The sequence below is a fragment of the Electrona antarctica genome (assembly GCF_951216825.1).
Source record: "Electrona antarctica genome assembly, chromosome: 9".
NCBI classification, from domain to species: Eukaryota; Metazoa; Chordata; class Actinopteri; order Myctophiformes; family Myctophidae; genus Electrona; species Electrona antarctica.
In genome coordinates, this window is record NC_136790.1 from 38,193,443 (window position 1) to 38,209,784 (window position 16,342).

The 16,342-nt window shown below is 39.7% G+C and overlaps 2 protein-coding genes across 2 annotated transcripts; both read left to right on the forward strand.

Annotated features, from left to right (window-relative positions):
- Positions 1-1,978: 1,978 nt before the first annotated feature.
- On the forward strand, positions 1,979-12,361 carry LOC306929971 (odorant receptor 131-2-like; the record flags this gene model as incomplete). Its single annotated transcript, XM_079510706.1, has 4 exons — positions 1,979-2,215; positions 4,544-4,714; positions 5,524-6,269; positions 12,301-12,361. The coding sequence occupies 4 exons, from the start codon at positions 1,979-1,981 to the stop codon at positions 12,359-12,361; spliced, it is 1,215 nt and encodes a 404-aa protein (XP_079366832.1).
- A 421-nt stretch (positions 12,362-12,782) lies between these two features.
- Positions 12,783-16,342, forward strand: LOC306929972 (odorant receptor 131-2-like; the record flags this gene model as incomplete). The annotated part of the gene is made up of 2 exons (XM_079510707.1): positions 12,783-12,890; positions 15,524-16,342. Exon 2 carries the CDS (start codon positions 15,563-15,565, stop codon positions 16,340-16,342), a length of 780 nt encoding a protein of 259 aa, XP_079366833.1. The 5' UTR covers positions 12,783-12,890; positions 15,524-15,562.

A 16,342-nucleotide genomic window follows, 5' to 3' on the forward strand; every position in this document is an offset into this window, starting at 1 on the left:
TGCAGGCTCCGCTTGCGGCTCGAATGGCCCTCCTAAAGGCCTCATCGAAGGTTTTTGGGCTTCCTTCTCACGGAGGATGCAGGCTGGGGCGCCAACCCATACTGCTCCCAGGGTGCCGTCTACATTCCGGCTGTCACCCGTCTCTCCGGTGGTCACCAGACTATACCTGGTTGTCACATAGTATGAGTCACTATAAATAGAATACCTCAGAACGAAAATACATCGCTTGGATGCACCTGGGACGTATCCTCAGTGATGTATCCCAAGGTCATCAGGGTTTCGGGTCTCGCGAACATCATACCCCTCACTCAGGTGACCCAGCCGGGGTGATCAAGTCCCGACTTACGTCCCAGTAGCTACCCTCGAACAGACCCACTAGGGGCCACACAGGGCCACACAATCCGTTGGATCCACTCCGGAACTACTGGGAGGTACAATTCTGGCATGTGGAGGGACTAGGCTCCAAGGCAGCAAAATAAGTTTGAGCACGTTTACCGCAAAAGTATAGGCCTACAGGTAAAGGGCTTTATTCTGTGTGGGTCTTAGAAGCTTTTGCCACAATCTCAACTAAAGGGTCTCTTAGCTTTTTCCACAAAAAACATATTTACAAATAGTAGGCCTACCTGAGATAATAATATAAGGTGTGTGAGCATATAGCAGCAGCCGCTGTGTGTACTGTGCATTATATACTTAAGGACATTATTATTCAGGTGCAGGACATTCAGTCTTGACTTTGTTCAGCTGTATAATGTTTGGAGACACCCAGTGCATCTTATCTATAAATGTACCATGTCTCTGTACGTCTGTACTTACAGTATGTCTGCCACAAAAGGCCTCTGCCCAGGCTCTGGATCTGATCACCCCTATATCTCCATATATGGAGCTGGCCTGTTCTGACATCACAACACTTCATATTTGGGCATGCCTGACACAGAACTCCATATTGGAATAAAGGGACACAGAGAGACAGATAGATCTCCATAAGGGCATAAAAGGGAGACAGACATACAGTTGGGTGCCACCGATATTGTCCCTTATCATTTGACCCATTTAGGCCTGACCTCAAAATTAAAAAAAATCCTTCTAAATCCTCCAGTTGTCTGAAATAAATATTTTCACGATTTTTCAAAAATAGCAGACCTACAAGCTCGTAGCACGCCACTCGGTGGCGCGCTATGAGCTTCTAGATCTGCTATTTTTCAATAGCTAAATTATAACATAATGTTTAAAACACCAAAAGGGGTTCCCGCCCAAAATGGGTTAACTGTCCTTTTGCGCAGATCACGCAAACCTCAGCAAAAAGAAAAGGACAATATCGATGGCCTCCAACTGTAAGTAGGCCAGTGCCCAACGGGCACCGCTCTAGTGTTATCAATGAGATTTATAAGAATGTTTACGAAGTTATCTGGTGAAAGTGAGAGAACTATTTATCATCAGTATGACAATGGCAGTACCAGGCCGGCATTCATATCACCCTATGGTATGTCTGCATTTCTGTATTTCTTTTTTCATCCAACGGGTGGGTGTTTTTTATCACATTTTGAATGATGACATACAGTAGGCCTATATTCTACTGCATTCTCCTCAGATCTTCAAGCGGAACCCTCTGTACATCATCTTCATCCACCTGGTGATCAACGACATGATCCACCTGACAGCGTTGCGTTGCGATTGCCATGATGTTCCAACTCGTTGGCACCATCAACGTCTCGTTGTGCGCGTCCTAGTCTTACTGGGTGTCTTCACGACACAAAACACGTATCTGCTGAACATGGCCGCCTAGCCCTGAAACATGACTGTTATAATCATGCTGTACCAGCAAATGTCTAACTCCCGTGGCCCACGTGGTGAGTAGGCTACTTTATATTTGAAATCTGAATGTGTGCACACGTTTTCACTGTAAATGTAGCAATCGCGTAAATGAAAAAGAAGAAGAGGGAAGTTAAGCCAAGAACGAGTGTCATGTGAACCATGGCTAATGGCCGCCATGGCAGTGGAGTGCTACATCGCTGTCTGCTTCCCCCTCCGCCACTCCCAGATCTGTACCGTGCAGAGAATGCACGCTGTGATCGGTCTGGTGTGGTCCATGAGCGTGCTCTCTGTCCTTCCGGACCTCTTCATACTCCTGGCTACAGAACCCTTAGGTTTCTTCCATTCCAGACTCTATTGTTACAGGGACAATGTCTTCCACAGCGCCTACAGCGCAGCAAAGAGAGTCCCACATTATCTTTCTGGCCTTGCTTTGGATCACTTTGCTCTACTCTTACTTCAGGATAGTGTGTGCCACTAAGACGGCTATGTCTTAAGGCCGTCTTAACACGGACACGATGAAAGCCAGGAATACAATGCTACTATATAATAATATTATGCAAAAGTGGTAAGCCTTGCAGAGCCAATGGGCCATGAACACGTTCAAGATTTTCAAGTTATGGACCCTGATCCAGAAAAGGTTGGGATAGGTCATCTTTCAGGTGGAAATGGCATATCTTGACCAATCTTTTTTTTTTTTTTTTTTTAAGATATTTTTTTGCGGCTTACGCCTTTTATTGGTTTTTGAAGGGACAGACAGTAGGCTGACAGGAAACGGGAGAGAGATGGGGGAAGACATGCAGTAAAGGCCGTGTCGGGCTCGGGAGTCGAACCCGCGGCACACTGAAACTGGATTACCAGTCGGGTGCCCAGACGGTTACGCATCTTGACCAATCTTTGACCAGTTTTGTCAGTGTTTTGTACAGTTATTTGGAGTCATTATTGGGACTTATATTTAGTCAAATATAGTAGGATTAGGAACATGTCACAATTATTATCCTGTGGGAATTGTGGAAGGGTGCACGCACACACACGCACACACACATGTTCTCGTTCTCTCTCTCTCTCTCTCTCTCTCTCTCTCTCTCTCTCTCTCTCTCTCTCTCTCTCTCTCTCTCTCTCTCCCCCCCCCCCTCTCTCTCTCTCTCTCTCTCTCTGTGAATTCTATGATACATTAGTGTATTATCATACTCTATATAAAATCACCCCATACATTTCAAACTTGAGTCAGACTGTGCTTTAGCTGAGGTAAGGATACATGTGTGCATTCAAATGATTGAAGTGTAGAGTTGTGTTGTAACGTGCATTGCTTTTGACCTGGATAATGGCAGACAACATTACTGCCTGATGATTATTATTATGTATTTCTAACCGTTTTGTTTGGAATGTGGCATTGCACTGTACAAAAGTATTTTTGTGAGGTGTAAATGTTTTCTGCAACTTCTGCATTCCTTTTGAGGTCAAGTTTAGACTTTTTAAGCATGATGGACTTCATCCATAATGGTTCTAGTCTCTTGTCAACAAACATAGTAATGGTTTAGTGACTGTTAACACATTTTCTGTTGAGTGTTATATTCAACAGAACCTTGTCTTCTAGCAACTTCGAGCATAACAAAATGGTATAATCATCACCAGAAGCAAACGTGCAGGTAACTTAACAAAAAATATTAAATGCAATTGACTTGATTATCTCCTACACCATTTGTGCATCTCTGTTACAGTACTAGGCTACTTCTTACGTGAGTCTCCAAGAACTGACACACCCGCTAGAGACCCCTTGGCTAAGAGAGAGGGGGGGAAAAGCTAAGAGACCCCTTGGTTTCACAGTTTGTAGCAAAGCTTGTAAATAAGCTAATGAGACCTTTTGGTTGTACCATTTGTAGGAAAAGCTTGTAAAATCTAAGAACCACATAGAAGCAAACCCCTTACCTGCACTTTTTGTAACAAAAGCGCTCAAACTTTATTTTTCCTGCTTGATCTCCTTGTGCTGCTCTTGCAGCTTGTGCCTCCATGAAGGTACAATGAGAATTTTACATTTAAATAGCTCTATATTCTGGTAACTAATCATTGCTATAGAGTGTTTGTTTAGTAACCAGAGTCTCTCCAGCTCTTTAGTAAACAGAAAATGCATGTTAAGGTCATATACCAATTGTACTCTACTGTCTTTATCACACCAGGGGAGAGAACAAATCAAAAGTAATAGGAAAAAAGAAAAACTAACCAGGTGCTCGACGGAGATATTTATGTGATGATGATAAAAAGGTGCTCACACGGAGCAAACGGGATCACGGCATGAAGAAAAAAAGAAACGATCCAGGCACTAAAATGAGGAGGAGAAAAAAGGCTTTTAAGTTGTCTTTTTATTTTGATAAAGGCTATCCTCCTCATTTTAACCTTGAGTGCCCGGATCATTTATTTTTTCTTCAAATCAAAAGTAATCATTGCATTCTGTATAACACCGTCTGTCCAGCAGCTCTTTAAAAAACAGTTCCAATTTTGTCAGCTCATTTCTTTGGGTCAGCACTTCTGATCACAATATAGAACTTAAACTTTTTAACTAAAAACATTTAGTTTTAACCACAAAATACCCCTTAGTGAGTCAGTGCATTCAATTACATTTATGCCTACATTTATCTCATCGATGAAGTGTACACTACAGTGCTTTACGTTTCTGTTGGTCATGATTCATCTGTCGTTTAATAATAGAACTAACACTTACTCTACATGTGTTTAGAAACAGATCTGCATCATGAATGTGACAGCGGGTAGCAGTAATGTATCAATGGTGTACCGGCCCCGGGACTCCTTCAACGCAGCTGTAATCAAGAATGTGATTGTTGTGGCTCTGGGCATCACCATCAACTACATCAATGGCACTCTCATCCACACCTTCCATAAACACCAGGTGCGAAGGCACATTTACCGAAAAATAGCAGATCTATAAACTCACAAAGCATCACGCTGCGATGCGTTCTGGACTTGTGAGCTAATCGGCTGGAGATATTTGGTGTAAAGGGAAAAAAAGAACAGACCGAGTAACAGAGCCAAAGTATTTGTATAGGGTTTAAGTGGTTAAATATCTGAAAATACACATGAACACTGATGACAGTGCTAGCAAATGACGCTATCGATGAAAAATCTGCAACATAACCATGTTATATATACAATGTAGTGGGGCGACCGTGCATGCTTCATCTTTTTCAGGCATGTCCAAAGCATATTTTATATGGCCCCTAGCTTCCTTCCTCAATTGTAATGTTAATGACCTGTAGAATTTGTAAGGTTTCCCAAGTAGGCTACTTTTTCCTTGTGTTGTTTCATTTTCAAGATTTTTTGGGGGTGTAAATATCAATGCAATACATGTATATAGGCCATTTGGGGAAAATGCTGGATTGTTTTTTTGTTTTTTTCACAACAAAGATGAGTGGCTTACATTTGGCTACATTGCCGGCTACAATATAGGATATTACACTGTATAGTTTAACAAAATAGTTGTAACGTGATGCAGTTTTCTTTCTTATGGTTCACAGGTACAGTATTCTGTATGACAGGAGATGCAGTCAGTCCTATGGTATTTTCACATCACACCCCTGGGGCAATCCTCGGCCTGAATACCGTTGAATAATGTTGAAGACCTCCTGTAGACGATTAACAGGATTCATAATGAATGAACTGGTTATATTGATAATACTACATGCTTTTCCTTTGTTCCAGGTACTCAATGCGAATCCTCGTTACATCCTGTTCATCCACCTGGTGATCAATGACATGCTCCAACTGACCACGGCCATCACCCTGTTTGTCCTTACCTACACCGTCCACACCATCAACACCTCTGGCTGTTGTGTCCTTCTCATGGTTGCCATTTTTACCACCCAGAACACTCCGTTCAATTTAGCCTGGATGGCGACAGAATGTTACATCGCTGTTTGCTTACCACTCCACCATGCACAGCTGTGCACGGTCACGAGAACATACATTCTAATAGGTTTGATCTGGACCGTGAGTGCATTGACAATCTTTCCAGATCTGTTTGTACTCCTGGCCACAGAACCTCTGCACTTCTTCTATAGCAGAGTCGTCTGTTCCAGAGATTTTGTGTTCCGTGGCCCTGTTCTCATACAGAAGAGGAACGCGTTGAGCATAGTGTTTCTAATTCTAGTTTGGCTCATTGTCCTGTACACGTACTTCAGAATTCTGTTTGCTGCTAAATCAGCTAGCACAGATTTTAAGAAGGCCCGGAATACGATACTCCTCCATGGCTTTCAGCTGCTGTTGTCTATGCTCACATACTTATTCCCTGCCTTGAACAATTCTCTGTTATTCTTATATTTTATATCCCCTATTTCGTATCTCAACTCTATTTTTGTTTTATATATAATTATTCAGATCTTGCCACGTTTGATCAGTCCTATTCTGTATGGTGTACGGGACCAGACATTTAGGAATTACCTGAAAAGGTATTTTAGGACAAATCCATAGAGTGAATTGTCGCTGGAAATCTTGTATGTCCAAAACTGTTACTTTTCATAAAAGGGAAAAAGGAACTTATTCTGTAGGGCAGGGATTCCCTAAAGTTTTAGCTCGATACCCAAAAGAGAAATGTGATATTTCTCTGGGACCCTGACTAGTGAAAACAGATATTTCTCTGGGACCCTGACTAGTGAAAACAGCTAGTTATTTTCACTACTTCTTAAAGGTTTTTGCGGGGAAACCAAGGAAATTCACAAGTGACACAATTGAAGTACAGTAGTACCCTATTGCAGTACCTGACATACAATACAATACTGTACATGACAAGAGTGTTGTTGATTTTATTGTCAACGAGATAAGGAAACAATAAAGGTTTGCACTATATTGTCTGGAGTTGTTTTTCGATACGTACTATTAGCTGTAAATGTCTTTTTGTCACATTGACTGATTGAAAATGCCCAAATTAGATACAGTAGTTAAGTATCATGAAATGTATTGTATATAGTAAACAAAGGGAGTCTACCAACGCGCCTCAAGCCTAAAACAGCTGATCCGGTGCTTCACAGGTACAGTACAAGGACTGGAGTTGCAGAAGGAGAATAGACTGGAGCAGCACGGACATTTAGAGCCTTTTATTAGGTGCTAAAGTATACAAAAGACTAATGTTTCGACCTTGCGGTAGTCTATTCTCCTTCTGTATTGTATATAGTGTTGGAATGGATGTCGTTCCAGTTTGTTTGGTTTATAGTTACATCTGAGTTTCATTATTCATTATGATTGTATACAGTATGTACCTAAATATTGTACATTAATTCTAGTCATACTTAAAATCACTATTCATAGCTTTATGACTAGAGATAGAAGTATGAGCAGATATATAATTAACTAGAAAATATTGTTCCTTCAGAAACAATGTGGGCTCGCTTCAAGCCTTAAAATGGTTGTATACAAATTACAAATTGCGCAGTAGGAAGAGCACTTGTCTCATGGGATAAAATCCTGGCACAAGTAAATCAGCATATGAGCAATCTAGCTCCCTGAGCTCCCCAATCTGGTTTAAAAAATGGACTGTGATGACAATGAGAGTTCTATAGGTTCCTCTTATCTGTGTCTTCTCTGTCTCTCTCTTCACTCACCATGTGCATGGGTCCCCCACAATCCTCTATAATGATGTGAAAGTGAAAGTCTAAAGAAAATTCACACAAAATGCACAGGTCTGACATCACACATGCACAACATACTGTTGCCATGCAAGCCTAGAAATGCAGATGATGTGCAGGCCATCCATTTTTGAGTGATTTGCCTACACTATGAAATCATCACTATGACATCATCATTATGACATCATTACCATTGTAACTGCCATTTATCCAGTTTCCAGTCTCCTTTGCAGTTACTTCACAGGTATGGTATGAGAATGATCCTATGCAGTACACACACAGAAAATAGTAACAGATGGATGTCCAGTCTTTGATCCAGTTTGAATGTTATTTATTTATCAGAAGTGAGCAGTTGAAATGACAAACATACCAGTTATATTGAATGGTTCTTTCTTTCCTTTCTGTCTGTTTGGTTGCTGAGTGCTGCTGTGCTGCTGCTGGTAAGAACGGTTTGGCTCCCCAATCCCTGGGTCTAGCCCTCCTCGGTGCACCTGTGTCACCTTATAAGTGCACACCCAGTGCTGTGCTTCTCAAGCCCGCCACCAAGTGGTCAAAAATAATACTGGAAATAATCAAAATAATGCCTCTCTTGAAATGAAATGAAATGAAATGATTACTATATTTACCCAGGGTATCTGGGCTAAGCTCAAGAACTTGTTTCCAGCCAGGCCCTGCTCATAGAACATTTCATTGTAGTGGTTCAATGCCTTGTTCAAGGGCACTTCAGCGGTGGTAATTTTAACGTGTCGGACCGCTGATTCGAACTGGCGACCTTCCGGTATCAAGACCGCTCCGCAATCCGTTCGGCCACCGCTGCCACTAATGGCTCCTACAACCATCATGGCAGAGATCCACATAGAAGCCATGTGGTATTGTGGTTGCATCTGTCTGACCATCTCTGAACAGCTCATCTCAGACACCACTGAAGTGACACTCACAGCAGGCTCAGGAAGAACCTCTGTCCCAATTTTATTTTAAAAAGCCTCATGATGTTTATTAACAGGCCTCTTCACATTTTGTTGTTGTACACACTCACGGAATCCTGTATTTTTGAGGGGTGCTAGCCTCTCCTATATACAGCTGTTGTCCCCACACGTCTCAAGATTTGCCATTGACAATAAATGGAGAAATTAGGTCAAACTTCCACTAAATATGACGTAAATTAAACATCAAAACATTTTACGCTATTGACATTGAAGGGAAAATTTACGTCATATGTAAACGCAAATCAGCTAACCGATCAGGCATCAGGCATTCTGATTGGCCAGTATGAGATGATGCATGATGATGTATGATGATAAGAGTGCCCCTCACTTCACACGGGTGTGTATTCAAGTATAAGTATATGATGTACAGTATAAAATGTATTAAAGTATAAGTATATGATGTACAGTATAAAATGTATTAAAGTATATGATGTACAGTATAAAATGTATTAAAGTATAAGTATATGATGTACAGTAGAAAATGTATTCAAGTATATGATGTACAGTAGAAAATGTATTCAAGTATATGATGTACATGGGTCCTCTTCATACCGTTCGAAACTTCGAACCACGAAAAAGTCCAAAGTCTTGTGAGCTCTTAGAAGAATAAATATAAACTGTAGAGAACTAGTGTGTGCCACCGTGGCCCAGTCAGTTTAGAGCTGGCCCTGTCTAACTTCGAAAAGAGGGGGGCGAAAAAACAAGAAAAACAACAACTTTGGTCCCCCATTCGCAATTTGACAAGACCGTTCTCACCTATCGGCCCGGAGTTGCGCTTCCCAGCCACAAAATCACAAATGACATCCGAACCTCGGATGGATCAGAAAATAGTATAAGTATATGATGTACAATAGAAAATGTATTAAAGTATAAGTATATGATGTACAGTAGAAAATGTATTAAAGTATATGATGTACAGTAGAAAATGTATTAAAGTATAAGTATATGATGTACAGTAGAAAATGTATTAAAGTATAAGTATATGATGTACAGTATAAAATGTATTCAAGTATAAGTATATGATGTACAGTATAAAATGTATTAAAGTATATGATGTACAGTATAAAATGTATTAAAGTACAAGTATATGATGTACAGTAGAAAATGTATTCAAGTATAAGTATATGATGTACAGTAGAAAATGTATTCAAGTATAAGTATATGATGTACAGTAGAAAATGTATTCAAGTATATGATGTACAGTATAAAATTTATTAAAGTACAAGTATATGATGTACAGTAGAACATGTATTAAAGTATATGATGTACAGTAGAAAATGTATTAAAGTATATGATGTACAGGAGAAAATGTATTCAAGTATATGATGTACAGTAGAAAATGTATTCAAGTATATGATGTACAGTAGAAAATGTATTCAAGTATAAGTATATGATGTACAGTAGAAAATGTATTCAAGTATATGATGTACAGTATAAAATGTATTAAAGTATATGATGTACAGTATAAAATGTATTAAAGTATAAGTATATGATGTACAGTATGAAATGTATTAAAGTATATGATGTACAGTATAAAATGTATTAAAGTATATGATGTACAGTATAAAATGTATTAAAGTATATGATGTACAGTATAAAATGTATTAAAGTATATGATGTACAGTATAAAATGTATTAAAGTATATGATGTACAGTATAAAATGTATTAAAGTATATGATGTACAGTAGAAAATGTATTAAAGTATAAGTATATGATGTACAGTAGAAAATGTATTAAAGTATATGATGTACAGTAGAAAATGTATTAAAGTATAAGTATATGATGTACAGTAGAAAATGTATTAAAGTATATGATGTACAGTAGAAAATGTATTCAAGTATATGATGTACAGTAGAAAATGAATTCAAGTATATGATGTACAGTAGAAAATGTATTCAAGTATAAGTATATGATGTACAGTAGAAAATGTATTCAAGTATAAGTATATGATGTACAGTAGAAAATGTATTCAAGTATATGATGTACAGTATAAAATGTATTAAAGTATAAGTATATGATGTACAGTAGAAAATGTATTCAAGTATATGATGTACAGTAGAAAATGTATTCAAGTATATGATGTACAGTAGAAAATGTATTCAAGTATATGATGTACATGGGTCCTCTTCATACCGTTCGAAACTTCGAACCACGAAAAAGTCCAAAGTCTTGTGAGCTCTTAGAAGAATAAATATAAACTGTAGAGAACTAGTGTGTGCCACCGTGGCCCAGTCAGTTTAGAGCTGGCCCTGTCTAACTTCGAAAAGAGGGGCGCGAAAAAACAAGAAAAACAACAACTTTGGTCCCCCATTCGCAATTTGACAAGACCGTTCTCACCTATCGGCCCGGAGTTGCGCTTCCCAGCCACAAAATCACAAATGACATCCGAACCTCGGATGGATCAGAAAAACCATGGACAGCGCACATAGTTTCACAGGTATGAGGCATACCTAGGGACCGTGTGCAAATATCCTGGTGCTGGCGGTGACGGAGGCGTTGCCTAGCAACCGGACCAATGTTAAAAGCAGATTTTCGTCTAAACCGTTCCATATTTAATATAAAGCTTTAGGTACAAACATGTACCTTATATGTAGCCGGCAGATAACGTCCCTAGCGGGGTACGAATCTGTACGTATGGCAATAAAAGAGAAACTATAGTTACTATAGTTACTTTGCAGATTTTTATTATTATTACAAAACATTACCCTATAAATACATTTCGGCCATTTGAAAATAGCTGATCTACAAGCTCAAAAGCTTCAAAGCTTGTAGATATGCTATCTATATCTTTATTTACAGTATATTAGTGTGACAGGAAATGGGGAGAGAGATGGGGAGTGAAATGCAGAAAAAGTCATCGTGATCGGGCCACATATGCAACATGCTGTCAGGCTAGGTGCCTGGACGCTACGCCAGCGGCCCAGTCCCATAATGCTATTTTCAAAAGAAGTTTTATACATTTGATAACTTTAACTTGTAACAGAGTATTTCTACATTGTAGCATTGATACTTTTACTTAAAATGTGAATATGTTTTCCACCACTGATGATGACGACACATAATCAATGAAGCCGCTGTATCCAAGTGTATAAAAACCCTCACAGAGCATTTGTTTGTCTTCAGTCTGTGACCTGGACTCACATACTGGAGGTGGGAAGAGGAATATGTCTTATTATGATACTGTACATGTGTAGGAATATATTTCAGTATACTGTAGGCTACATTAGGTAGGAATATGTTTTCTATATACCGATAATAATGTACATATATAGGAATATGTTTTATCATACCTAGGAATATGCTGTTATGGGCAGGGGCTCTCCTTTTCCTTTTTAGGCTACAGTTAACTTACTATATTTATAATAATTTGTTTCAAAATAGTGTGTTATTAAAATATGATGATGCAATTTTGGATTACGGTTTATTTATATACTGTATTTATGCTATATTATTTATGCGGTATAGCTCTGTAGATTCTAACATTTGACTTTTAATGCAGAATACATGTTCATCTGTTCTGTGCTCATTGATTGTTATAGGCTAATTGTCTCTGTCGGGTGGAAACCTCATTTGTCCAAAACTGTTATTTTTCAGGATTCAAATTTAAAAATAGCAGATCGATCAGGCTCAAACCTTGTCGCTTCGCGCTATATTGCGAGCTTGCCGATCTGCTATTTTTGATACTTTTGTGTGACGCTGTAGTATAGAACATTAATTTACAAAAAATCAACACGGTAGAATATGGAGTGAAAAGGTTTCTGCCGACAGCAACGATTTGTAATATTAACATTGTCACTCATATTTTCTTGTGCCACCCTGCCTCACCTTTTCTCTTTCTCTTTCTCTCCATCTCTCTCTGTCTCTCTTTCAGGTGGGTTCCAAGCGATGAGGATGAACTCATCGTTTGGTCCAGGAGGCAACATGACAATTAATCAGGTCTGATGAAGCACAGTCTCTGTATACTGTTTATTACCAGTAGAGTGATAATTAGTGCAACCTCATCACAACACGATATAATATACCCTGGCCTTTGCACATCATTGTCCATGTGTTAATCTGTCAAATGGTCAAATTATTAATTGATGTAAATGCTTTAAAGTCTAAACCGTTATTAAATGATTAAAATGATTAAAATGTTTTCGTTTTTTAGTAGGCCTACGCACTAAATATGAATGTCAACAACTTTTAAGAAATTCAGTAGCGGAGATATCAACAATGTAGGCCTAACTGGTAGGCCTTCTGATGACAACAATGGAACACTATATCTACAGTAATATGGCATTTTCTCAGCTCTGTCTGTCTGTCTGTCTCTCTCTCTCTCTCTCTGTGTCTCTCTCTCAGTTCATGTTGGTCAGGGACACCTTCACCACAGCGTTTGTCAAGAACCTGATCGTGGTTCTGGTTTGGCTCATCCTCAGTTACATCAATGGGACTGTGGTGGTTACGTTCTTTAAACACCAGGTGAACAATACACACATGCAAGCTTGCTGCAGTGCACATTCACACATAGGCCTACTTTAGATTTTAGGCCAGAATATTCAGTTAGATAACAACTTAAGTAGAATGTGTCAAATGTATTATGTAGGCATATTATGCTACTCAGTTTTAATGCACTGCACTTTAGGATTGTATGCTCTTTTATTTATTGATAGTTTTTGTATTGTACACTGCTGCATGTCCTGAGTGTGATTTTCCTTTTTTATGTGCAAACATGTGGAATGTGGAAAGAAAGTGATTTTTTTACGTTGAGAATTCAAGCCATAGAAGCTAAGCTATGTTGATCTATGTTTTTCTATAGGTCCAATTCTGATTGGCATAGACATTATGGGACTTTAAGAGTCCACTAGCTGTATAGATTCAGGCCTAGGTCTAAGTGTTTCTGGAAATGTTATTGAGTGCTCATTTTCATTTAATTTCATTTTTTTAACAGCCAAGCTTGTAGAGCTTGTATTTTCAAATATAGCCAACCATATTAAAATGACTCGATTGATTTTGATGGTATAACCATCAAAAAATTGTTTTTGTTTTTTTGAATATTTAAAAAAAAAATCGTGAAAGTGTATGTACTTCTGATTTAGAAGGCATTTGTAGAATCAGCCTCGGGTCTTAAAGGGTTAACTCATTTGGTTGGAATGACCTTTGACCTCCCTCCTTAGTCAGGACTATATGTGCTCTAACTCTATGCTGCTACACTGGAAGCTATGAAAGATACAAAGATACAAAGCAACAAAGCATATCTGTCACTAGTGCCTCTGTTGAAGTGTTGATCAGCGCGCTCATTGACGTCATGCAGACGAGATATAAAGCTCAGATAAGATCTGAGGCCTATTCTACAAAAATGCCTTCTAAATCAGTAGTTTTCACACTTTTTTTGTCTTCATTTTTTTTTCAAACATTTCAAAAATAGAATAATGAATAAGCTCAAATCTAAAATGCTTTCCTGGGTTTAATGGGTTAAAAAGAAAGAACACAGAACTAGCAGACGGAAATGATTCCTTTTGCCCCTCGTCACAAGCAGGAACTGTGTGAAGAGAGAAGGTGAGTGGAAATGGTGGTTTTGTAGCTTTGAAGCCAGATCAACTTGGATTGTAGCTAGAGACTATACGCGCAGAAATATACCACATTTTGAATCTACTCCCTCGCATGATTTCTACGCAATTATGAACCAACACCCCGATTCTAAGAGTCTTGTTTCACAAATGGTAGACTTTTTCACATCATATGAATCTCCCTCTACACAGCACCTGAAAGAGGCCTGGGAGAAAGATCTAGTTATAACAATTGATGATGATAGCTGGGAATCATATCTTAACACCATACACAGTTGCTCCATAAACTCCAGACATCAATTGATCCAATTTAAGGTAATCCACAGGCTACATTATTCCTGCACTAAGCTCATTTTATCCCTCTGTTTCTCCACTATGCTCAAAGTGTAACACGACAGAGGGCTCTAGTCTCTAGGACATATTTTTTGGTCGTGCCCCAAACTAACAACATTTTGGAGTGACATCTTTAAGTTTTTCTCAGACGTGTTTGACTGTGTTATCACCCCAGATCCCTACTGTGCTATTCTGGGTAACTCATTACCAACATAAAGCCATACAATATGGCATGGTTATCGCAAAAAGGAATATTCTGACCCATTGGAAAGGAGTGGAAGTACCCTCTTTTAATGTATGGATGGCAGAATTGACCAACCTGCTGCAAATGGAAAAGATAAGATATGACGTTTCTCTTAAAACGAAAGTATTCGACAGAATGTGGCAACCGTTTTTTTCTCACCTATCATTAACAGGCTGAAGTATGTATGCACATGAGTGTTTTATTTTATTTTTTATTTTATAAAACTCTTAACTGTGATCTATTGTATAGTATTATTTTCATTTGTGTATGTTTTGTTTTTGTTTCTGTGCTAAGTGTATTATTATTTTTGAATGGGGGGGTGGGAAGGGTTTGTGTGTGTATATGTGTATGTGATGTGAATGTTTGTAAAGTATGTCTTGTCTTTAAACCTGAAAATGTATAAATAAAATTTAACTTGGATTGTAGCTTTGTAGATTTTGTAGCACCATCTACAAACGTCGGCCTTCACTTGCAAATTAATGGTAGACTTTAGCTTTGTATATTCAGGTCGCAACGCTTTCATTGAAATAGAGTGGTAGACTGTAGCTTTGCAGCTGCCAATGTGAACGCATGCATTACTCCCTATAATTGTGAGTTTGAGACTGTGGTTACACATACTCTCTGTAACTCTGCTCTATCCCTCTCCCATAAGGAGATAAGATAAGATAAGATAAGATAAGATAAGATAAGATAAGATAAGATAAGAACTTTGTTGAAAAGAAATAATGAGTACACAGTCACCACTCACCATGTCTGATATTGTGATCAGTGCCTTACACCTTATCCCTAAACTTATTTGCCTTTTTTACTTAAAAAAAAAACATTTCAAAATTGTTCAACTGTTCAGATCGGCTATTTAAACCATTCAAAAATGTTTTTCAAAATGGTGGTTGTCCATGATAGCGTCCACATTCCTTCGCCACCTTCACCATCCCATCTGTGTCTGTCTTTCACTGTCTCTCTCTCAGGCGTTCTACGAGGACCCGCGCTACATCCTCTTCATCCACATGGTGATCAACGACGCCATCCAGCTGACGGTCACCATCACACTCTTCATCCTCAGCTACATCTTCTACAAGATCAACGTGTCTTTCTGCTGCTTCTTCATCCTGGTGGCCGTCTTCACCACCAGGAACACGCCCGTCAACCTGGCCGGCATGGCCATAGAGCGCTACATTGCCGTCTGCAACCCGCTGCACCACGGCCAGATCTGCACGGTGCGCCGCACCTACGCGCTCATCGGCCTGATCTGGTTCATCTGCGTGGCGCCGGACATCACCGACCTGTTTGTGACGCTGGCCACCGAGTCGCTCAGCTTCTTCCACGAGTCGGTGTTCTGCCTGCGCCAGAACGTGTTCAAGGATCCCGTCCTGGCGTACAAGAGGCAGGCCTTCGACGCCATCTACTTCTCCTTCGTGTTCCTCACTCTGATCTACACGTACCTGAGGATCCTGTTCGCCGCCCGCAAGCTCTCCACGGAGAAGACGTCGGCGCAGCGGGCCCGGAACACCATCCTGCTGCACGGCGCGCAGCTCGCCATGTGCATGCTCTCCTACATCTCTCCCAGCGTGGAGGTGGTCCTGCGCCTCATCTTCCCCGGGAGGATCCTGGAGATCCGCTTCGCCAACTACCTGATCGTCTACATCCTGCCACGCTTCCTCAGCCCCATCATCTACGGCGTGCGTGACAAGAAGTTCCGCAAGTACCTCAGGAGGTACTTTGTGAGCAGAGGCTGCAGGGTCAAAGTGCAACGGGTGGCCAACAGCCACAGTGACGCTGACTTTTGA